Source organism: Conger conger, chromosome 8 (genome assembly GCF_963514075.1).
Source record: "Conger conger chromosome 8, fConCon1.1, whole genome shotgun sequence".
NCBI classification, from domain to species: Eukaryota; Metazoa; Chordata; class Actinopteri; order Anguilliformes; family Congridae; genus Conger; species Conger conger.
Window position 1 is genome coordinate 15,972,685 of NC_083767.1, and position 23,183 is coordinate 15,995,867.

General features: G+C 42.4%; 3 protein-coding genes across 5 annotated transcripts in view; 1 reads left to right on the plus strand and 2 right to left on the minus strand.

Moving 5' to 3' along the window:
* Positions 1–1,439, minus strand: part of LOC133134616 (transmembrane protein 53-A-like) — a 29,280-nt gene extending 27,841 nt beyond the window's left edge. The window contains exon 1 of one of the 2 annotated variants that reach the window (XM_061250837.1): positions 1,343–1,439. The gene's annotated coding sequence lies outside the window, so the exon portion shown is untranslated. The remainder of the gene's footprint in view (positions 1–1,342) is intronic. The other variant, XM_061250840.1, reaches the window with a different exon arrangement.
* Positions 1,440–1,735: 296 nt separating this feature from the next.
* On the plus strand, positions 1,736–9,641 carry LOC133135141 (G/T mismatch-specific thymine DNA glycosylase-like). 2 transcript variants are annotated; one of them, XM_061251932.1, is made up of 11 exons: positions 1,742–1,852; positions 2,360–2,431; positions 3,128–3,303; positions 3,682–3,959; positions 4,631–4,700; positions 4,832–4,967; positions 6,021–6,103; positions 6,285–6,379; positions 6,963–7,134; positions 7,472–7,624; positions 8,335–9,641. In XM_061251932.1, exons 2-11 carry the CDS (start codon positions 2,376–2,378, stop codon positions 8,469–8,471), a joined length of 1,356 nt encoding a protein of 451 aa, XP_061107916.1. In that variant the 5' UTR covers positions 1,742–1,852; positions 2,360–2,375; the 3' UTR covers positions 8,472–9,641. The 2 variants fall into 2 exon arrangements, with proteins under 2 accessions (XP_061107917.1, XP_061107916.1); XM_061251933.1 differs by lacking the exon at positions 2,360–2,431 and having other exon boundaries at positions 1,736–1,852.
* A 1,686-nt stretch (positions 9,642–11,327) lies between these two features.
* On the minus strand, positions 11,328–22,803 carry LOC133135742 (glycosyltransferase 8 domain-containing protein 2-like). Its single transcript, XM_061252991.1, has 11 exons — positions 22,700–22,803; positions 20,004–20,039; positions 16,616–16,708; positions 16,353–16,360; positions 15,199–15,368; positions 14,903–15,020; positions 14,606–14,690; positions 14,072–14,178; positions 13,147–13,313; positions 12,637–12,749; positions 11,328–12,253 (listed from the first exon to the last, which is right to left on the minus strand). The coding sequence occupies exons 2-11, from the start codon at positions 20,020–20,022 to the stop codon at positions 12,081–12,083; spliced, it is 1,053 nt and encodes a 350-aa protein (XP_061108975.1). The 5' UTR covers positions 20,023–20,039; positions 22,700–22,803; the 3' UTR covers positions 11,328–12,080.
* Positions 22,804–23,183: the final 380 nt, after the last annotated feature.

Consider the following 23,183-nt stretch of genomic DNA (forward strand, 5'->3'; position numbering starts at 1 on the left):
AGTTTGTCTTTTTTCTTTTTGCCATTATGCATATAATACATTATTGTAGCATTAAATCTAACATGGGCATTCCAACTAACCATAAAGATAAGTGACTGTACACTGATGTCACACTTTGGGTGCCATTTGTGTTCCTCTGATATTAAATTTAAAAATATCCATATACTAAAGGAAAATGGCTTATTACACTAGTAAAGTGTCCTATACAACAACCTACATGTATGTTTCAAATAAACAGCTTGAAACATAAATTAGACCTAGATCTACAGCACATGGAAAACTGCATTCTCACCTATCATAGCCCACTATAACTAAACGTTACCTTGAAATACAATCATTCAAATCCTTCAACAATCGTATTATTTTTGCATTATTGCGTGAAGCCATTTAATATCTCATGCTTGAAACATTTTTTCATTCATTAAAGGTTGTGGAAAATGTTGTGTCGCATATTAATATTCACTCAACCCTGTAACCCAAGCACATTAACATATTTGAATGCCTTGCCTTGTTTGAATTTACTGAAGTAAATTACTGTCATGGGAAGAAGAAACATAAGTTATCTTTTTTTGTATTTTCACTGATATTGTGATATTGACTCAAGATTATAGTTTGAAAGTATTGTTTTATATATATATACATTTTTGGCAAATTATTACAATTCCCTTATTGTCCTCCTGCCATTAACAAGGATGGTAGTTAATTTTTTTTAATATTTGCTAATTATATGCTTAAAACCCCACCCTGTTACTTTCAACCCTTTCCCCCTGTTAATTAAGTAAAGATATTTGCACAAAAACAGGTTTTACAATTATTGCCACCCCAAGTTTAATACTTTGTGCAATCACCCCTGGCAAAGATGGGTGCCAATAATTTTGGAGTCCACTGTACCTGAGATGGGTAAACACATTTCTGAATGGTTAAATATATGTTTTCTTGGATTCAATGTTGAAAAATGATTAATAATAATAATAATAATAATAATAATAATAATAATAATAATAATAATAATAATAAAGATCCATTTTTAAGAGACTGAGGGGGCTGAATGGCTCCCCAGTCGGGGGAATTGCCTTCTACTTTATTTTATTTTATTTAATATAGAAATAGCTGTATAATATGACACGGTTTGAATAATTTAATAATATTACGTAGAATAAATATGAGAGATACAGTCGTTCAAGTGTGATAAGAATCCAATTTAGCAACAACATGAGTCTAAATCAGACTGGTGATCGATTACTACAGACAATGAAGATAACCGTGGTTCATAGATAGCTACGTGTATAAAAAGGCTATTGGAGTGCTAGGTAGACAGTCACAAGATACGGCCGACACATACCTATGGAGCAGCAAGACTTTGGGGCTTCTCTGGATGTTTTGCACCGATATCGCTGGCAACAGTCAACAGATGGAGGGATCGATTCGGATTGCAGAAAGATCATTAGAACTGATGGTTCCGTGACACTTTTTCTCAACCAATCGCGGTAAGCACAAGAGTTCAAACATCCAAGGAGATTAAACCAAAAGAGAAAAATGGGTATTTTCAGATTATTGTGTTACAGTACTAAATTTTTTCCAGTTTCATTACATATTTCAGAATTTCATAGGTCAATTATAGTTTATTATTTCACACTAGCGTGCATATAGGTACCTACATCTTATCTTAGCATTTTACATGAAAGCTATTTATTTGTGTACCCCCATTCTGCTGTTGGTAGCTTCTGACGACAGAGTTGACTGGCTAGGTTCTTCTTTTGTTACTCTGTGGGACCTGCTTCATCAGGGTATTTCGGGTTATTTTAACGTCTCCTTTTCATGAGTGAAACCAATTTTGGCGACATTTTAACAGGTATGTAGCTAATCTGTGTATTTGTTGTGGTTGTACCAGTTAGGATTTCATCATACGTTTTGATAAACATCGTTTTAGCTAGCTAGCTAGCTGTATTTTTGAATGACAGTAGCAGGCCATTATTAGCTGGCTAGCTAGCTGTTTCACTTGTTCATTGTCTTGCATTAGCCACGTCGCTAACTGTCTATCATGTATTTTGTATGAGTTAGCTACATCTACTTACTCTTGCAACGATAGTTGGGGAAATAACCTCAGTGTTTTGAAATGAATGTCTTCTAGCCTGCTAGCTAACGTTTGCCTGTTGCTTGTCTAGCTACCTAAGCTAGCTAGCTAACTATTTAGCAGTGTCAGTCATCCGTATAAGTGGAGCATCTTAGCTAGCTAGCTACCATAGCCAGCTTCTCGGAAATTTGCGCCCAGTGTGAATTCGATGTTTCAGGCTTTCAGCAGTGTCGTTATCGGTTAGTTGCCTGTAACATCCACCTGAATGTGATTGATCCATTTAAGTAAATCCACCATTAAGATGGAAGAAAAGCACTATTCATCTATGACGTTTCCTGTGGAATATCTTCAACATTGGTGAGTTATAATGCGGCATTCTCATTAGATTCAGGCGCCAGGAATCTGCATTAATTATTCCACAGCAAGACTAACCCGTCCTGACAGGCTCCTTCATGTATACATTAAACTTCTTTTCCTCCTCATTTATCAATTACTTTGACCAAATTTTAGATAATGGCCAACCAATTATCCGAACTTACTAAACTGCCCTTGATATGCTATGTTGACAAGCGGCTTTTTTATTGTTTTTTTCTTTTTAAAGAGATGCGTTCACTCGTCATGTCTGTTGTGTGGGGAATTTTCAGCCTGATAAAATTGTAAACTGTTAGAAGTTTGGGATCCCGCTTTTGGCTATGGTGTTTTTTCAACCACATGAATCTATTGTCTGTACGACACATTCCTTCAACAACAACTACTCGTGAATTGTAATTATTATAAATCTGAGAAAGGGTTAAAAATGTAAAGGTAGGTCTCTCTCTGTTTCACCCCTGTCTGTATTGTAAAGGTGTGTATGTGTGAGTGACTGCATCACGATTGTGTGTGCGTGTGCACACGTGTGCACATAAAGGTGTTAAAGGTCTCTGTGTTTCTCCCTTGTGTTATAATGGTGTGTGTTTAAAGTTATACTTGTGCCTCTCTGTTTTATAAAGGTATACCTGTCAGTATTATGTTACCTCTCTGTTTTATAAAGGCACACCTCTCTGTGTCTTGCAGGATGCAGTCCGCTCAGCACATGCAGGCTCTCCAGGCGCTGCAGCTGCAGCAGATGGCCAACGCTGCCCAGCTCAGAGAGGCCCCCAGGGGTCCAGGAGTAGGGCCCATGCTGGGGGCCCCGCCACAGCCTAACTTCCACCCCGAACCCCAATCAGAGACCCCAGCCCCTGTACCAGGTGTGGTCCTGTCCTGTCCCAGAGTGTTTCATTCAGTTATAGCCCTGCTGTACACCCACATACATTTAATATGTTTGCACAGTATGCTGTAGATGACATTACATTAGTCATTTAGCTGATGTTTTTATTCATAGCGGCTTACAGTTGATTAGACTAAGCAGGGGCCAATCCCCCCTGTAGCAATGTGGGGTTAAGGGCCTTGCTCAAGGACCCACCAGCTGCACTGATCTTATTGTGGCAACACTGGGGCTTGAACCACTAACCAAGTCAAGCAGCTTATCCCTTAGGCCCCTGTACTGTACGTATTTGTCAAAGTTTTATTTGGGGTTACCCCGGGCATGTTTTGGGTTTGAAGTGCCTCTCATCTCCCCCGTGCAGAAAAGGGGAAGAGGAAGAGGGCTCGGCCCGCTGCAAACAAGGAGCCCAAACCCAAGCCAGAGCCCAAACCCAAGCCAGAGCCCAAACCCAAAGCCAAACCCGGCCCCAAACCCAAAAAAGCCAAGGAGGCCAAGGAAGAGGACGGAAAACAGGAGAAGATCGACGAGGCCTTCAAGAAGGTGAAGAGGAAGGTGGACCGCTTCAAGGGCATGTCTGAGGCCGAGGTCATGACCAAAACCCTGCCCGACATCCTCACCCACAACCTGGACTTTGTCATCGTGAGTTTACCTGCATTACTTTACCCAGCCAGAACGACAGGCACAGATAGACTTGTTCAATTTTACACCAAGCTGGATATTTAGATTAAAATGCAGGGTACCTGGAAGTACCTTGCTCGGGGGTACAATAGCAGTGGCCTTTTTGGATTTGAACCTGCAGTCTCTTGGGTTACAAGCCCAGTTCCCTAACCTATAAATGAAGCTGGTATTGAGTGAAGTAGTGTGCAAAAATGTAGGCACACCTGGGCAAAAAGCCTAATATCTAAGTGAACAGAAAGGAACCTGACCTCTAAATGGTACAACGTTAGACATGACCTATTTCTTCAAAAAGGCTATCTGACGAGACTGTTTTAACAGTAGAAATTTTCCAGGCTCCTGACGTAGTCATTGTGATTCAACATGTTAGATTCGGAGTCCAGAGTTTAACAATAAGGTGGATCTGTTCAACCAAGTCATAACTCCTATGAAGCAGTTTGGTTAGTGGCATTTTCCTGTGGATTCATGACCCCATCAGACCCTGTGGCTCTCCAGGGCCACGGTTGAGGGCCCCAGCAGACCCTGTGGTTCTCTGGGACCAGGGTTGGGGACCCCAGCAGACTGTAGCCCTCCAGAATGTAGTTGACAATATTTTTGCAGTAAAAATGAAACAGAGTTTTGCTGGATCTCTCTAGATTGGAATCAACCCAGGACTGATGGCGGCCTACATTGGAAGATGGTTTCCTGGTCCAGGAAATCATTTCTGTGAGTCGCACACCTCATTTTTTACATTAATCATTTTTCTTCTGCTTTTCATATGTTTTTACAGTCCATGTAGCATGTTCTCATATAGCAGTGATGTGAAGGGATATTTGAATGGGTGTTTGTGCCTTCAGGGAAGTGCCTGTTCTTAGCTGGAATCACTGAACAGCAGCTCAATCACATGCATGACGAGTCTCTGCCAGAGAAGTACAGCATAGGATTCACCAACATGGTAGCGAGGACCACTCCCGGAAGCAAAGACCTCTCAACGTATGTATATTTATGCGTGTGCAACTTTGTGTTAAAGGTCCCATATTGTGGAAAATGACTTTTCTTTTGCTATGTGAATTATAAAGGAGTTGAAGTTGTAAAAAGACTGTAAAAGTATCTAAAGCACAATGCTCAAATAAATCCACACGATCCGTCTGAAGAGAATGTGCATTGAGACGAGCGACTTGGAATTCCGTGAAGTAGTGACATCACAACGATATGCTCATTTGCTTCAGCACGCCCCTCCTTGTAGCCAGGATAAATCCAAGTGCTTTTGTTCAGTTAGTTGGAGCTAGCCAGCCAATCAGAATAGAGGTTTGTTGATGTCAATAAGCCTTAAAGACAGTCACTAAAACAGCCTGTTCTTGGTAAAGCTCGTGAGAGCCGCTGGAGAATGGACATGTAAAACTGGATAAACGTACTATACATTACATTTCAGTAATTTTGCAGAATAGTTAAAAACGGAATAAAATAAATATTTTTTGTGACCACCCTTCGGTGTTAAACCTGCATCACTTTTGAGGGAGGTTGTTCCAAGCATGTTGGAGAACTTGCCACAGTTCTTCTGCGAAATTCGGTTGGCTCCTTGCTTCTGATCTCAGACAGCCTTGATCAAGTTTTTATGTAAAAAGTAGTTAATTGCTTACAGTAATATGTTACTTTTTAAAATTAAATACAAAAATGTCTCTGTAAAATTAAAACTCTTTGAAAATGAATATTTGGAAATCTCAAATGTGTTCTTTTATACTAACACGCACAAAAGATTTCACATATATAATGAAGTCTAGGGTGCCTAAGACGTCTGCACAGTACTGTATGTGCAATGTGTTGTATGTTATCTTGGAAGTGTGCGTGTGTGTGGTGTTCTGTATGCGATATTGTATGTAGACTATGCTGTATGTACTGTTGGAGCTTGTGTGCTGCAGCTGGATTGTGGTAGGGATGCAACTGAACTGAACAGCCGTTCACAGGGAAGCCCTGCTGCCAGCTGTTCCTTATTGCAGCCCATGCAGGTGGAGCAAACCTGTTTATTTTCTATCTGACTGTTCACAGCAAAGAGCTGAGAGAAGGAGGGAAGATCCTGGTGGAGAAGCTTCAGAAATACAAGCCCCGTATCGCCGTGTTTAATGGGAAATGTGAGTATGGACAATTACCCAGGAAATGTGCAGGATTTTAAATCCAGATCTGGTGCTGATAAGTGTCATATATACTGTAAGCCGATGTCAATACATCTGATTTTAGGTTCAGTTATGTGATAATAGCTTATGTTATGTGGTACAGACTTGCCTTCATACCAAATTCTGTTTTGGTTTTCAGGTATTTATGAAATGTTCAGCAGGGAAATCTTTGGGTTCAAGCCAAAGAAGCTGGACTTTGGTGTCCAACCTCAACCGGTTCCGGAAACTGAAACAGTAAGAAGCTGTCCAATCAACAGAGGAACACATGCCACATTGGCTTCTGCTATTGTCTCCATAGTTCTTGTCTTTCTGGTTGTGATTGTGGTGCTATGGTGCAAATGTAAGCTAGCCATCCGATTCCTCAATCCCTTACACATGCATGTAAAAGTGCTATGAACTAAATGCCAGTTTCCAGACCTAAGGAAATGGTTGGCATTTATATAGCGCCTTCATCCAGCTGTACAATTGATGCTTCTCATTCACCCATTCACACACACACCCATGTACACTCGCACACCAACGGCGATTGGCTGCCATGCAAGGCACTGACCAGCTCGCCAGGAGTAATTGGAGGTTAGGCGTCTTGCTCAGGGACACTTCGACACACCCAGGGCGGGATCGAACCGGCGACCCCTCCGACTGCCAGACGACTGCTCTTACCTCCTGAGCCAATGTCGCCCCCTGACCTTAGTCACCGCTAGGTGTCAGCACTGAGCTCATTCACTAGGCAGTCGTGTGCAGATCCGCGGGGTTTCCGTGCCTGTTTGACGTGTGCGAGCCCGTCGCTGATTCACTCTCGCCCCGCTCCTCCGTGCAGGTGTGTTACCTGATGCCCTCGTCCAGCGCCCGCTGTGCACAGTTCCCCCGCGCTCAGGACAAAGTGCACTTCTACATCAAACTGCTGGAGCTGCGAGACCAGCTCAAGGGCCTGGCCAAGAGCAAGGAAGTGGAGGAGGTCAAGTACACCTTCGACCTGGGATTGGCCAAAGGTAACGTGAGAGGGGAGGGGCGTGGGGGCTAGTGCCACTGTGAGGGGTCGGGCCGGAGGAAATACTGCTTTTGCCTTTACTGCTCTGGGGACAGGAAATGGGTTCAGAGTTGGATGATTCTAGAGGGAGAAATTAGTGCGGTCCCTTGTGAGTGTATTCACAGTTCTCCCACTCTTTAATGACTGTTGTTCTTGCACATACTTTTTAGTGGTTAATGGTCACGTGGGTGATTGTGGTAAAGCTAACGTGTGAGTGAGTGAGAGTGAGAGTGTGTATGTGTCTGTGTGTGTGTCTGTTTGTGTTAGTGTTAATACTCATGTGTGTGACTGTGTTTCAGTGGACGCTAAGAGGCTGGCCATTAAGGAGGAGCAGTATGACCCCGGGTACGAGAACGCCTTTGGGGGGGCGTACTCCGAGTCAGGGGGCGTGCCAGAGGACGGAGCTGAGCAGAGCAACGGACACTGCAGCTTCTCTGCTGCAGGAAATACTGGTGAGAACACACACATGCACACTCACTTACACACACACACACACACACACACACAAACACACACTCTTACTCTCTCACAGACACACGCACACACTCTTTCTCTCACAGACACACACACACACTCTTACTCTCTCACAGACACACGGACACACTCTTTCTCTCACAGACACACACACACACACACACACACACACACTCAGCCACTCACTCACACGTGCACACACTCTTTCTCTCTCACAGACACACACACACACACACACTCACACATGCACACACTCTTTCTCTCACAGACACACACACACACACACACTCAGCCACTCACTCACACATGCACACACTCTTTCTCTCACAGACACACACACACACACAGCCACTCACACATGCACACACTCTTTCTCTCACAGACACACACACTTATGCACCTACGCACTCTCTTAAGCTTTCACTTAACACATTCACCGTCTGATAACAATGCTGTTTAAAAGCCAACCCCCCACTCCAAAATAATAGTGTTCAGTTTTGTCCATATTCTCATTATGAGCCGGGCTAGATCTAGCTCATGATGTGTTCCTCACAATGACCTCAGTCAGGCTTGGATGGCAGACCCATACATGAAGAACCACGGTCCTCTGTGGCGCTGTTTACTGTGGCTCATTTGTGTGGGCTTTGGTCGTCCCATTAACATTAATGTTGATCTCTTTTTGCGTCAGATGTGTCAGGTAAGGAGGCCCCTCCCACAGCGGGCGTGGGGAGCGTCCCTGAAGGACAGTGGATGATGCACTCCTTCGCCGATCAGATCCCCGACATCAGCGGCACAAAGCCTCAGCTGGGGGCGGAGACTGCGTGAGGGGGAGGAGCCTCTCGGAGGGCAGAGACTGTGTGCGGTAGGCGGAGCCTCTGAGGACTCCTCCCAGGAAATGCACAAAGGCCGCAGGTGCAGCACAGCTTCCTGTTCAGAAGGCCTTTCCCGAGTTACCTGGGTTACCTGTCAGCAGTGAAGGGCCTCCCCTCATGCTCACCAGCCAATCAGGGGCCACAGAAGGATGATGTCATAAACAGCTCCCTCTACGAATTGGAAATAGATTAGTTTACCATCTTGGGCGATCACTTTTGATAATGGTAGTTTTTATATATACAAATGTAATGTAATACATTGATTAGGTTTTTAAAAAATGCAATGTTTTGGAGAATGAGAAGGTTTTTAAGAAATCTTTTTAAGAGAGTGACATTTTTTGCAATAAGTGTGAACGGTCTGCTGCCAGGAAATGACGGCAGGTTTAATTTCAGGACTGTCTTAAATCAGGGATTTCTACTGAAACTTGACTGATGCCGTTTGTCTGAGGGCATCCTGCTGAGACTGCAGGGTTTGACCCTTTTCTTTCCCTCACACACACACAGACACAGACACACACACACACACACACACACACACACACACACACACACACACGGGGTGAAAGTGGTGTGTTATTCCTCTAACTGAATTGGCTGCTGGAGGTGCATTGTCTTATTCCTCTAACCTCAATGCTTACACAGCTACGGGCTGGAAACCTGATATTTGGTTATGGTTGTTAGATTTTTATTATGACCAATTCTAGTAGTAGGTTATATATATACAAATACACAAAGTGTATTGCTCTGAAGAATATTTGGAGAGACATCTCGATACCACTGCCTCCTGTCTGTACTATGTCCCTGTTCTTACCTGTCAGTCGCCCAACAGGACAAAACCACTGGCGCTCACCTGCAGCCACATAGAGCTGCGGTCTGTTAGGAAGAGAAGCTTCCGGAATAAAAGGCCTCTCTCCCTTCTGAGCTACTGCACATGCTCAGTGTGCGCTGTGTGCTCACACTGATCTGTCCGGCAGCCAAAATACCCGACGGCCTTCATCATATGTTTACAATATTTACATTCTCTTGGTGCTGTATTTTATTTTTTGGGTTACTGTTTCTAGTGTATGTTTTTTTTTTTTAATGTTTGCATTTTTTAGATGGTCTATTAAAGTCCTGGTAGTGAGGTTTTGTTTGGTGTTGTTTTTTTTTGGTTTTTTTGACAAACTTCCTTTTCTCTTGGTTTCGGTTGTCATCCATCAGTATTTTCCTCTGATTTACCAAAATAACATCAAGGATTTGAGCGTTTTAGATACTGCAATGCTGACTTTTGGTGAAAAAAATGCTGTCTTCATTTTATCATTTTGAAAGGCTGTTTATCCATATTTTACTTTGATTACACATTACATATGCCCTTGGCTATTGATGCTAGATCAGATTCAAAATTCTACTTAGGGTTAAACCTCCAAACTAAACCCCTTGTCCTTTGGGTCAAATTTGACCCAGTTTATTAGCAGTGAAATCCCCTTAAAATAGCTTTTTTCAGCATGAAATGTTGATGCTTTTTCCTGGAGTGACCCTACCATTAGTTAACATTGCCCCTTTTACATTTTTATAAACCCTGTAATTATGAAGTCAGAAATCATAATCAAGTGCGACAGATTCAGTACAGTAAAAAAATATATATAAATTGTGTTTTGTAGTAAAAACAAGTATGTACACAAAATGCAGTCTCTCTGGCCTGTGAAATCATTAAATGGTTATTCACCAATTTATTAATGAGTGACAAATTGGTTTAGAGTTTCAAATTCAATGAAGAGGATTTTTTCAGTTCACTTCAATAACATCCCTGTAGTTGAGCAGAATTTATACTTACTTTTTTCTAAGACATGGATGGGGTAGCACATTTTCTCTGCAACTGCATTACCGATACTGGTCAGAAACGTTCATACATGGGCTCATTGTGTTCTATAGAGCCTATACAAAACATAGATAGTAGCATTCCTGTGTACAAATACTTTTGTAGAAGTATGCAACGGCAAAACGGAAACAGTGATAATTCCTCCAGAGAAATTCTATCTTATTTCCTGTATTTCGAAAATGCAGAGAAGTTTGTTCTGCCACACACGTTAGCGCTAAAGCAATGACATCTTAAAAATTGTTTCTGCAGATAGAACCATGAGTTCTAACGGTTTGAAATGGTATATCCTGTTACCACAGTGATTGAAAATTGCACCCTACAAAAAGGAATGAATCCCAAAAAAAACCCTTACTGAGACTAAAGGGGTTAAAGAGCTTGTTCTGGTGCAGTTTTTGTTCTCATGGACACAGGCTGTCTGTCGCTACACCGTTGCCCTGCAGCACTCCTGATGTAGGCCACTGTGGAACCGTAATGGCCATTTGAGTTCGGGGGAAGTGGGACCACGAGAAGCTGTTAAATCGGTGGCATATGCGAACGTGGGAAACCGGATATGTAGCGCAGTTAGCTAACGGCCCGGCTTCATAATTATAATATAATTATAGGCACCCATTAGCCTACCCTCATTAATTCCTGAAGTTGCTGCAGTCTTCAAGCACCTGGGGTCTGAAGGTAGTTGAAAGTTGAGCCACATAACACAAAAAGCGCTCTGCATCACTGAATAAAAAGGCTGAATTACAAATGTAAACATTTTATTTAATTATTTGTTTTATTTAATTTATTAGCCTGCAAATAATCTCAGGATGTCTTTAAAATGTCTGTAGCATTTGAAAACATAACCCCCCCCACCCTCCACACACAGTGCAGTATATAGTGGATTTGATTCATATTACATTACACAGACGCCCCCTCCCCCCAAGGTGTTAAAATCTGTTTCAACACCTCAGTTTTGTACGAGCAGGGTTTTTGGAGAGTCTCAGAATGCCAGTGGGTCAGAATGGAAGCAGCACCCCCTTCAGGCAGCAGGGAGTACAGGAGTCACGGTAAACCGTTAAATACTGTGAGGATCCAAATCCTCTGGTTTTTGCAGAGCTGTGTTCCTTGTGAATTTCATACACGCAGCAGTACAGGATCAGACAGGGAAATGTAGAGATGTCACGCCCTGCGTATCTCTTTGTCATTCACCTCTCACACTCTTTCTTAGTTATTCACCCTCTCACACTCTTTCTTAGTTATTCACCCTCTCACACTCTTTCTTTGTTATTAACCCTCTCACACTATTTCTTTGTTATTAACCCTCTCACACTATTTCTTGGTTATTCACCCCTTTGCATTCATAGCTATTGTCTCTTGTTCACATTTTTGCAGTCACTCTTGCTCACTCCCACACATTCATTCTTTCATGATCTATCGCTCTCATTCTCATCCTCTCATCCTCATTATTTCGCCCCAGGGGTGGCCAACTCTGGTCCTGGAGAGCCGCTGGGTGTGCCGGCTTTCGTTGTTACTCAGCAGTTAATTGATCAATTAAAGCAGTTGATTACACAGTCAACTCACCTCGGCTGGTTCTTGGGAGTGAATATGTTGCTGATTTTCAGCTGAAAACAAAAGCTAGCGCACCCTGCGGCTCCCCAGGACCAGGGTTGGCCATCCCTGTTTCACCCTCTCTGTTTCTGCGCCCTCCCTCGCTTTCCATTTTGCTGTCTCTTAGCTGTCGGGCCGTACCAACGTGAACCTGCCCGTGGGGTCCGGGACGTACCACTTCTCCCACATCTCCATGTGCACGCAGGGGAAGTCCCAGGGCTTGAAGCGGCCGTTCCAGTGCAGTAGGCTTGCGGCCTCCAAGAAGGCATCAGAGTACCAGGTGTCAGGACTCCAGCCTGGTGGGTGGGAGGGGGAGGCCATGTTAAATTCACTTGGTGAAAGGTTGATGTGTTTTCACAGTTGCCTGACCCTGGGGTTGAAATCAACAAATCATGCAAAATAAGGAAGCATAATACCTTTGCATGTAAATGTAAATGAGACTGCAGTGTGAAAGGATACTGCAGTTTTGTATATATGTATATATCAGAATGTGTATATACCCAACTGGTTTAACAGCCTTAGGTGTTTCTTTGTACTTTACACACAGACGCTTACGGATAAACAGCAAAGTTATCTGAAGGCCAGTATTCAGTGGATGTAAAATTCTCTTCCCCCACCCAGAGAAGAGCATGTTAACAAGACCGACACTTGTTAGGCAGGTGAAGCGATCTGGGCTCACCCAGGTGTCCGATGTGCCAGCTGGGGTCGATGTCGGAGTACTTCTGGTAGAAGGCGATCAGCATGGGGGGAGTGGCCACGGCCCCTGCCATGGTGCTGGTGTACAGGTCGTCCCTGAGGGGGAGATGGGGCCCACACTATTTCACTCTTTAACTGGGCCTTTGTTTGGTCAAACGCTGAAAAACGTTTCACAGCCAGGGATGAAGGGTGCCAGATGTGAGGAAGAGTTGACAGCATATAGGCTGGAAGGAAGAATGAAAGTGTAGAAGGACAGAGAAGAATGAGTGTTGAATAGACTGAAAAAGGTTAAGTGCAAGAAAGTAAAGTGAGCAGTTTGATCTGACAACCTTTCAGCAGGTCTGTAGGAAGCACTGAGAGGGGCAAACTGTCGAATGCAGAGGGGCAGATGTTAGATATAAATTGTGGATGTGGGATGCTGAGGGGCAGATGTTGGAGGTAGGGGGCAGATATAGGATGCAGAGGGGTAGATCCCCAGCTGTTGAATCTAAACCTGATGTTGTTCTGCATCCAGCCCTCCAGCTGTTTGGTGATCTTCTGCCTCTTCCATTCCTCCACGTCTGCCACAATCACCCCGGGGTTAAAGGAGCACTCGCTCGGGTTAATCCCCAAATCCCGCACCTCCATCTTCCTGTAGTCCAAGAACCCCATGTACGTTGTCTGGGAAACACACACACATATATTACCTGTTAATCACTTATACTGCCTGTACACTCATTACATTACATTAATGGCATTTGGCAGACACCCTTATTGAGAGCGACGTACAGTTGAGTAAGCAGGAGACAATCCTCCCCTGGAGCAATGCAGGGTTACGGGCCTTGCTGAAGGGCCCAATGGCTGTGTGGATCCTATTGCGGGTACACCAGGGATCGAACCGCCAACCTTGCGGGTCCCAGTCACGTACCTTAACCACTACGCTACAGGCCACTCATATCATATCCAGGGTTCTCCCCAAGAATGTAAAGGTGGCTGGGCACCACTTTCACTTGTGCCACTGTGCCACTGTGCAACAAAAACAGTAGCCATTCTGGGGAGCACCCTGCATACCAGCATACCTTCTAAACAACCTGCATCTTACCTGTATTTCATATAAGTCCTGTGTCTTACCTATATACCACCCAAACAACATCTATCTTACCTGTATTTTGTGTAAACGTCCTGTGTCTTATCTGTACACCTCCCAAACAACATCTGTCTTAGCTGTATTGTACATATTACATTACATTAATGGCAGACGCTCTTATCCAACAGCTCTGTGTTCTGTGGCTACACCGGGGATTGAACCACTGACCTTGCGGGTTCCAGGCATGTACTTTAACCACTACACTACAGGCCGCCCCCTGTAGTGTAGTGGTATATATATATCAAACTGTGCTGTACCTGCACATCAGGTGTGCAGTAAAAGCACCTCTTACCTGCATACCCATACTGCGGACCACATCCGACGGCAGGTCACAGTCGTTGGCGAAAGCAGCAGCATGTCCTGGGTCCAGTTTAGTGTTGTACAGGACCTGTATGTCCCCTGAGTCAGAAAGAGCAGGCACCTGTTTCTATTACCACTGTAAATGACTCTGCTCTTTCAGTGTATTAGTCATGCATTACAGAACAGTTTCATACATTGTGTATAATTAAAAGCTCTAAAGAGACATGAAAATCTCACACTTCAACAGGACTACAGTAAATGACACATTGCAATCAGGACAAATAGGTGAATAAGTGTCTGTGAAATGCTGCCACCATAGTGGTTATCATTCACGTATTTGTAAATTGTAAATAGATATAGTACTGTAGCAGTAAATTGCATATATTGCATATAAATTCAGATTCTCAAAGCCACTCAGTGTTGTATAAGTACCAGGACAATGAGACGTTCCAGAATGTTCTCTCTCTCAGCTGGAGGTGCAGAGGGAATGGAAGCAATCATTGAACCTACACTTTGAGGTGTTTACCTTGCACGATGATGTCATCATCTAAGTAGATCACCTTCTTGTGTCCGATGACAAGCAGCGGCAGGTAGAAGCGCACAAAGTTGAGCTAGAAAACAGGAAAGCAGTCTGTTCATATGAAGCCAAAATGGCATCCAAAATGATCTCTTACATAACCATGCATTGCAGTGTTAAAGTATGTGTGCTTGCACAGAGCCAAAAATTACCTCTCTCACCATGTGACTGAACAGATTTATATCAGTAGGACATAAGTAATGTATATGAAACATGTTACATGATGATGCAAACCCCTGGACTCACCGGGTGCTTCAGGTCAGGTCGGGTGGAGTCTGTTTTCACCTTCCCTCTTAGAACCATCGGGTTAAACTCCAGGATTTTAAACTTTATGTCCTTCAGATCAGAGTTCTCAATATACTGCCTATCAAATAAAAACAGGGTTAATTTTGAAATGGTCAGTATCCTGGAGATTTTTTACAAGTCTCTAAAGAGTTAAAGCATGTCAAAAAAAAGTTTTTAACCTAAATATGGCAAGTAGTCCTGGTGGTGGAACCTTAGTGTGGGGTGTGGGGGAGGGGGGAAGGGTTTCGGTGCCATACCGGGTGTAGGAGACGGAATCGCGCAGGGTGACGATGTAGAAGACCACATTGGCCTCTGTGTTGCTGCGCACGCTGTTGATGGTTGCCATGGCACCGCCCATTCTCTCCTTGGCAGCACAGATGACCACCAGGATGGCATTGCTGTCCTCCACCTGTGCCACGGTCTCAACCTTCCCCGACAGCTGCGCCTCCTCCAACTTCTCTCTACCTGCTGCCTTGAGTGTGACTGCTGGCTCTGTCTTGGCTTCTCCCAAATCTCCATCTGATGCAAGCACCCACAGATGGGGGTACCATCACATAACCACACAATCTTACGAGTCCCAGATTAAAAATGTACTTGAAATGATCATTGCCCGTTTATTAAAAAAAAAAAAATCAATCCATGAGTCTTAAATAAAAATAATTTTGTTCTTAATGTTGAATACAATGGAAAAAAATGAAGCAGTGGCAGTGCTTCTTTCAGGAATATTCAAATGTAACTGTATGAATACAATGAAACTGTATGTGCAGACAAGATGCCTAGTCCATGAAAATGAACTTATATGGAGTAGGACAGCACTCTTCTTTGATTGATAAATTAATTAAATCAAGGGAGAAAAAAACAGACACGTTTGGAACAGAGGTCCTTCTTCGGAGACTCTAATAAATACATCTTTCCGAGAAAAGTGCTGTGCTTAATGTGTGTTGCCTTTGGGTTAGTAATAGGTTTTGTTGAAAATTCTCAAGGATCTGCAAAACCGTGTCAAATTCTACCAAATTCTGCATCTAAAGCATGCAATCTGCAGTACTTAATTTAAGTTACTGATTGGCTAATTTGTTCACACACCTTGGGCTCATTCCAATCGCTTATTTTTATCCTTCCCTGCCTCCTTGTTCCTTGCGTGACCCGATAAATATTTATAGAGGTCCACCATCTTTAAGGGAGTTCCACCTGTCAAATGTTTCTTCAAGGAGCTAGGAGCCAGGAGCTAGGAGACTCCCAAAGATTTCTTGAGCAAGGAAACATGAGCGCATCCTTTGCAGAAGTATCTTTTTAGAAATTTTGATGTATAAACAATCACCAACCACCTCTCCCCATCTGCCACACATATGCCACATCTGTCATTACTTCAAACTGACGTACTTTTCATGTTTTCTTGATTCCCCATCTTCACTTCCTTTTCTGGTTTCCTTTCCTTGCCTCCACGATGGGTGGAGGTAGGAGCAAGGAATGAGCCCCAAGTTTCCAAGGCTAGAATTGGCTGCCAAAAAAACCTTAAAAAACCTACTGCTATCCTCCTAGGACTTGATCCCTGAGTTAAAATATTTCAAGTGAAGTATTTGACCCTTGTGGGTACTATACTGCAAACATGCAGAGGAAGTGCACTGACTGGGACTTAATGGCTGTAGTTTTAGCTGTAAGGAATTTGATACATACCTGTATTGCTGTTTGGGAGCTGGACTTTGTGTACCTTGCTGTACAGGATTATATATACCATCAAAATCAACAACATCAGGAGCACCCGGTTCACTGTAACAAAGAGGAACAGTCATATAAGGGACTTAATTTAGTGTAATGGATGGAATGTGCAACATACCACATTTACCAACCCTTTTCAAAATATAACAATTTTACCTACATTCTGTTTCAAAATATGACAATTTTACTTACTCTCTGGCCATTAGAATGCCATTCACTTGGGAAATGTGAAGCAGGTTATGTCTGAGAAGCAGGACAAACAGCCCCAGAGCACTGATCTAGGGTCAGCTATCGTTCATGCCAAACCAAATCTCCACTCATTATGCACCAACACAAGGCCTTATCCCAGGTCAGTCTTTGGGGATGCACTCCCTTTCAACACCCCAGATGAAGACTTTCTTCCAGACTCCCATCCCAGACCTCCCTGTTGAGCGCTAGCGCTGGAGCTGACAGATTGACAGTCTAAATAAGCAGTGCTGGCCCCTGACCTCTACCACTACCTTTCCCAGCTGGTTTGACTCTTTAACCACCCTGCCAGTTACAATATAAATAAAGAACAAAAGAAATGAAGATGTATCTAGCTCCAACTCAAATCATTCAGAAATTACAAACTAAAATGTTTCCTGTTTATACATTTTTGGGAAAAATAAGTGTTAATCTCTAACTTGCCTTCATGAAAATTTTAAATGTGAGCAGGGTCTTTATTTATAAAAACACAGGCACACCCAGCTTAGCTGCTTAAACACACAGATTTAAACACTCCATGCTTCAAAGATAAGAACATAATCATATAATCATAAAAATATCATTATAAGAACATAACCATATAGTCATAAGAACATAACCATAACCTTATTATTATAAGAAAATAAAAATAAGAACATAACCATATAACGAGAACAGGCTTCCTAATTAAAATACTCTTCTTGAGTGGTGCTATTGTCTGAAATTAAATAATAAAATGAAGTGCATTCTCTCTGTACAAGCACTCATTTCACACACAGATACACACACACACATTCTGGGGAATGGTCTGTGTGAACACCGGGACAGGAGGGTGTGTAAAATGAGAACTCTCCCCTGATTCCCAGTCTATGGAGGCCCACAGGCTGCTATAGTTCAATGCAGTAGAGGGTAAACTGAGGGGAGAAATATTATCCTGTTTTTAAGAAGTGGCATTTAACAGAATTTCTTTCATTAGAACAACACACGATTCACAGGTTTAATTACAGCACTAATAAACTGCTGCTGGAAAGTTTTATGGGCTTGCTGTGAGCAGCGAGTGCAGCCCTGGGAAAACCCTCTTAATTTTGGACTCTTTAATTCCCCTAACATGTCTAAGACCAGCCTTAGAGCAGCCGTAGATACATCGTCACTTCTGTCCAGAAGCTCACACACATGTGCGTGGGCACACACACACAACTGCATGAATGCACACCCCCACGAACATACATATACACACATACACACTCACACACACCCACAACTGCATGAATGCACACCTACACAAACATGCATACATACATACACACTCTCTCACACACACGCACACACAAAACACACATACAAAAGTAATTAGATCACCATTTATGCCTTACACAATAACGCACTGACACACACAAGCACACTTCATTTCTTACATCATCAATTCTGCCCAGGAGCACTCTCTCTCTCACACACAGATACACAGACACACACACACACACAGACACACACACACACTGATACGCACGGGCACACACACATATACACACATATGTGAGGTAGATGTATGGGGGCATTCCAGCAGTGTCGGGGGAGAGCCCAGGAGGCTGGAGCAGGGCCCAGAGCACAAAGCCGGCATTCAGAGCAGCTACCTCCACTGGAGTCTGCCCAGAAGCAAACACACTTTTACCAGCCCTCTGACGCACAGCTATCCAGTTTACTGGTTCCTCTCATACTGTACCCATAAACAGCAAGCTCAACATTACCCCATTATCCCACAGGACATATCAAACGTGATTTATAATCCTACAGGATTTGTTATCTACAGGACTGGTGCAGTGTGATTGTCCATATAACAACTCAAATACGATACAATACAAAATATGATATGGTTATGATATAAAAAATTGAGCTCAGATTAAATGTACAAAAATGTACCTCCCATGATGGGATGATGAATTCCAAGTTTCAGTCTTACTTTGTGGTAAACATAGTCCTCCTAGGACATTTTTTCTCAAGGAATAAACAAGTATTATTGATCAGTTATACATTGTCTTTATCTGACTTTCATTTTAAACACTTGATTATGTAGTCCAAGCCCACTTGTGGTCCATGTCCATATTCCTCATGTTGCTTATGACAAGGCTTTTCCAGCTTCCATTCTCATACAGGTGAGTTCTGCACTTCCCCAATGTTTGCTTGAGTATGAGACTTGAATAGTGGTTGAGTTTGCAAAACAAAGCTTTCCATTTTCCAGTCATTATTTATGGGGTGGGCTGTGTTTGTGATATAGGACTGGGTGGCTTGGGAGGTCCAGCCATCAGTCGTTAGCGAGATGCAGTTGGCAGCATTGAACCTCTGAGTCATGCTTTGTTTTGTATCTCTGTAAAGGGCTGGAACTATGTTATGACCGAAATGTGCGCTCTGAAGTGTTAATTCGCTTCTGAAATCCCTGTTCTCTACAACTGAAAACGGTCAGTCGTGAGCCATATAAACACCTATGCATTTGGTGATTTCCTTTGCTTGCGTACTTGATTGGAGGAAAGGTGTTGCGAACGATGGGTCTAAAGTTGTTTGTCCTTTGGTTAATTTGAAAATATGTGGTTATGTGAATTTGCGATACATTTTTTGGCTCCATGAGGCATAATGCCAAATTTCCCTATTGCAAAATATTGTGTCACTCCCCTAATTATAAGCACATGAAGTTTAACCCTTTAAGGTGTGTGATTGCAAATATGTGGTTTGAATGTTCTTAACTGAACCTTCTTATCTTGATGTAACAATCACTTCTGGTAATTGAAAGCAATGGAGTTCTAGAACACTGACTTGAGGAACAAAAACAGTTTACATTAAGGGTAATGAACTAATGTAGTTGTACAATAATTGAGCATTAAAATAAACGTTTTATTTGTTAATGCATTTGTAATCAATGAACTAACGTATTTGTTACATGATATTTATAGATTAGCGAATCATAAAATGAACTTATAATTAGTTAACCATTAACAAATACATTACTGACTTTTTCATTCCAATATGAATTGGCAATAAGTAATGTAGTTGTTTCATGGACCCTTATTGTAAAGTGTTACCAAAATACCTATTCTTCAAAGGGTTAACAAGAAACACATGTAGCACTCACACTTCTTCAGCAGGACCATCTCTCCTCAGGCACCATCTGAAAAGGAAGATTTAAAACTCAGGTCATAAATCAGTGACAGCTGCTGTACGTCTCGATTGTGGACTTGGTTAATCAGCGGAACACAGTCTGACCACACAGGACTGGGTCTGGAGAAGCACCACACTTTGTAACCCTCAGTGTGTGATAGCCACATTAGCTGCACTGTATCAGTGTGTGATAGCCACATTAGCTGTGCTCTTCAGTGTGTGATAGCCACATTAGCTGTACTGTATCAGCATGTGATAGCCACATTAGCTGTGCAGTATCAGTGTGTGATAGCCGCATTAGCTGTGCTGTATCAGTGTGTGATAGCCACATTAGCTGTGCTCTTCAGTGTGTGATAGGCACATTAGCTGTGCTGTTCAGTGTGTGATAGCCACATTAGCTGTGCTGTTCAGTGCGTGATAGCTACATTAGCTGTGCTGTATCAGTGTGTGATAGCCACATTAGCTGTACTGTTCAGTGTGTGATAGCCACATTCGCTGTGCTGCATCAGTGTGTGATAGCCACATTAGCTGTTCTGTATCAGTGTGTGATAGCCACATTAGCTGTGCTCTTCAGTGTGTGATAGCCACATTATCTGTGCTGCATCAGTGTGTGATATCCACATTAGATGTACTGTATAAGTGTGTGATAATCATTAGCTGTGTCTTTGTGTTTAAGCTACAGCAGCTGCACTATGTTTGTGTGTGTGTGTGTCTTTCTCTCTGTAGCAACACTCCCCAGCTCAAAATTGTTGGTACAGCAGAAAATCAGGGCTGAATCTCAACAATGAAATCTTAAACCCCACATACAGAGCAGGGGGTCCTGTGCTCCCACTCCCAAACTCATAAAAATATTAATGAAATAATGCCTGGAGAACTGTGTGTGTATATGTCTGTGTGACTATGTGTGTGTGCGCATGTTCCTTATTTTTTATTTTCATGTACAGCACATTGCTGCATCACTTTTATGAAATGTGCTCTATAAATAAAGTTTGTCGTTGTTGTTATTGTATACATGTGTGGTATGTGTGAGAGTGTGTATGGGTGTGTGCGTGCGCATGGGTGTGGCCTAGAGAATATTATTCATGACAAATCAAAAACTCCTCTGTTACAGGCCAACCGTTACGTATTTAAAATCCTACATTACATCCTCTTCCAAAATATTACATTCCCCCAGCTTTTGATCATTCCTCTTGCTGTTTTGGATATTATTTATATGTAGGGCTATTATTTATGTTAATGTGTTTTTTTTCCCAACAGCATGAGCTGCTTTACTGTACTGAGAAAAAAGCTTAACACTGACACTCTACACAGCAAATTTCAGTTAATTTCCCTTCTATTTCTTTCTCTAAAGTAGAAGAAATACTGCAGAAAAAGGAGTAATGAAAAAATACACTCAAACCGAGAATTATTCTTTCTCTCCTGTCTTTATTTTTCTTTCATTTACTTTCCCTCTCATGCCCCCTCACCCAGAGATAAATCTTTCACTGTGCAGGGTCACTTACATTACAGGCTGCTACTTAACACAAAACTCTAACCTACCCCCCACTCATTTAAAACAAAACACCAAACTACCCCACGCTTACTGAACACAAAACACTAATCTACCAATAGGCATATCCCCTGTATTCACTGGGGGGTTCATGTCCACCCCAAAAATACCAATCTGTCACCTCCAATATTCACATTTTTTTGGGAGAGCTGTGCCGTTCCCCATCAAACAACAGAAATGTTAAAGGTGAATGCTAGTTATGGGCTCTCAGACTCCAAACACAAATATGGGGTGCAAAATGTTAAGAATGTAATATCCAAGCTGTTACATGGGTAGGCTATTATATTAACTTATGTATATTATACAAACATATCAACTTCATGGTTACTAATTTCTTTATTTTTAAAGGCTCTGAACAGGTCAAACTTTTGTAGAGAATGTTGTTGTCCAATAGTAAGTGTCTATTTTCACAAAACAACCAAAAGCTTAACACAAAAGACAAATCTATCACATGCTCACGGTAATACAAGACACTAATCTACCCCAAAACACTCATTTAGCCTGTCTACAGCATAATCTACATCACTGTTTTACAAAATGACAAAATAACACGTATGGGTGTAAGATTTCCTTTAACTGCAGGTCATGACTCATGACCCGTCACCAGTCCAGAAAAACCGCTGGTTTTGGAGGTAGAATAGCTATTCAAACACAGCGGGTTCTGTACTTACAAAATGCCTGCATTACAGTGCATTTCAATCTGTGATTTAGATAACTGACATATTAAAATTTGATTTTATAAGGGCTAATGATAGGCTACACAGTAATATGTTTAATGTTACATCAACTCAGGGTTACAGAGAAGCCTATGTACTAGGCGATGTACTCTGTTAGAGTTGAATGAACACTGGACATTTTACTGTGCGCATCGTTTTATGCAATACAAAGCTTCAGGCCAAATCTTTTCATTTAACTCTCAAATTGATTATTTTACCTTGCTGCTTTACATTATTATCACTTACTAACACAGTGTTTCCGATTTTAGCGCGTGATTGTTCATTAGAAGTCCCGTGGAGATGAGCCCCGGCATCGATAGGCGGTTTTCATCAGTGTCATCCATCAGCTGAAAACCACACCGCACACCCGTGAATTTACGAAAACGACAAAATCTCTTCACGTACCTATGTTGGTATGCAAGAATTTATGGAAAAGATATATGTCCAGTTACTTCGGTTCTCCTGAAATCCTCCGCGAAGTGTCCATTGGCATGATCTGTCGTGTCAGCAGCGTTTCTTTGGGGGGCGGGGTGCTCCATACAACACGATTAGTGGGGCTCGCCGAAAGGACGTTTGCTTTTAGCAGGCTCTTTCCAGATGTGCCCCTTACATTGCCCAGCCCTTGGGCATTCAGAGCGGACCCACGGGGACCATGTGAACGTAGAAGGTGGCGCGCAACGGAGATCATAAGAAACAGTAGGTAACTCTTTGAGGTAGGCCATGGAGTTTCATTCGATTGTCAGTTAATTAAATGGCATTTAAATTCTGGCAAGTCAGCAAAAAATTCAGGCCAATTGCATTTTTACACTCATTTTTACCATTTGTTAAATATGGGCCGACTTGTATTTAAGTAATTTTTGTCTTACTTAAGCTTTCATGTCCAATTTCC

Excerpts from the sequence above, each read along its gene's own strand:
- LOC133135141 (XM_061251932.1), top strand. The coding sequence starts at position 2,376 with ATGGAAGAAAAGCACTATTCATCTATGACGTTTCCTGTGGAATATCTT. Across the intron at positions 4,701-4,831 it reads TGGTCCAGGAAATCATTTCT|GGAAGTGCCTGTTCTTAGCT; the intron begins GTGAGTCGCACA and ends TTGTGCCTTCAG. Across the intron at positions 7,135-7,471 it reads CGACCTGGGATTGGCCAAAG|TGGACGCTAAGAGGCTGGCC; the intron begins GTAACGTGAGAG and ends ACTGTGTTTCAG.
- LOC133135742 (XM_061252991.1), bottom strand. Across the intron at positions 13,314-14,071 it reads TCCGCAGTATGGGTATGCAG|ACAACGTACATGGGGTTCTT; the intron begins GTAAGAGGTGCT and ends TGTGTTTCCCAG. Across the intron at positions 12,254-12,636 it reads CTGGCACATCGGACACCTGG|GCTGGAGTCCTGACACCTGG; the intron begins GTGAGCCCAGAT and ends CCCACCCACCAG.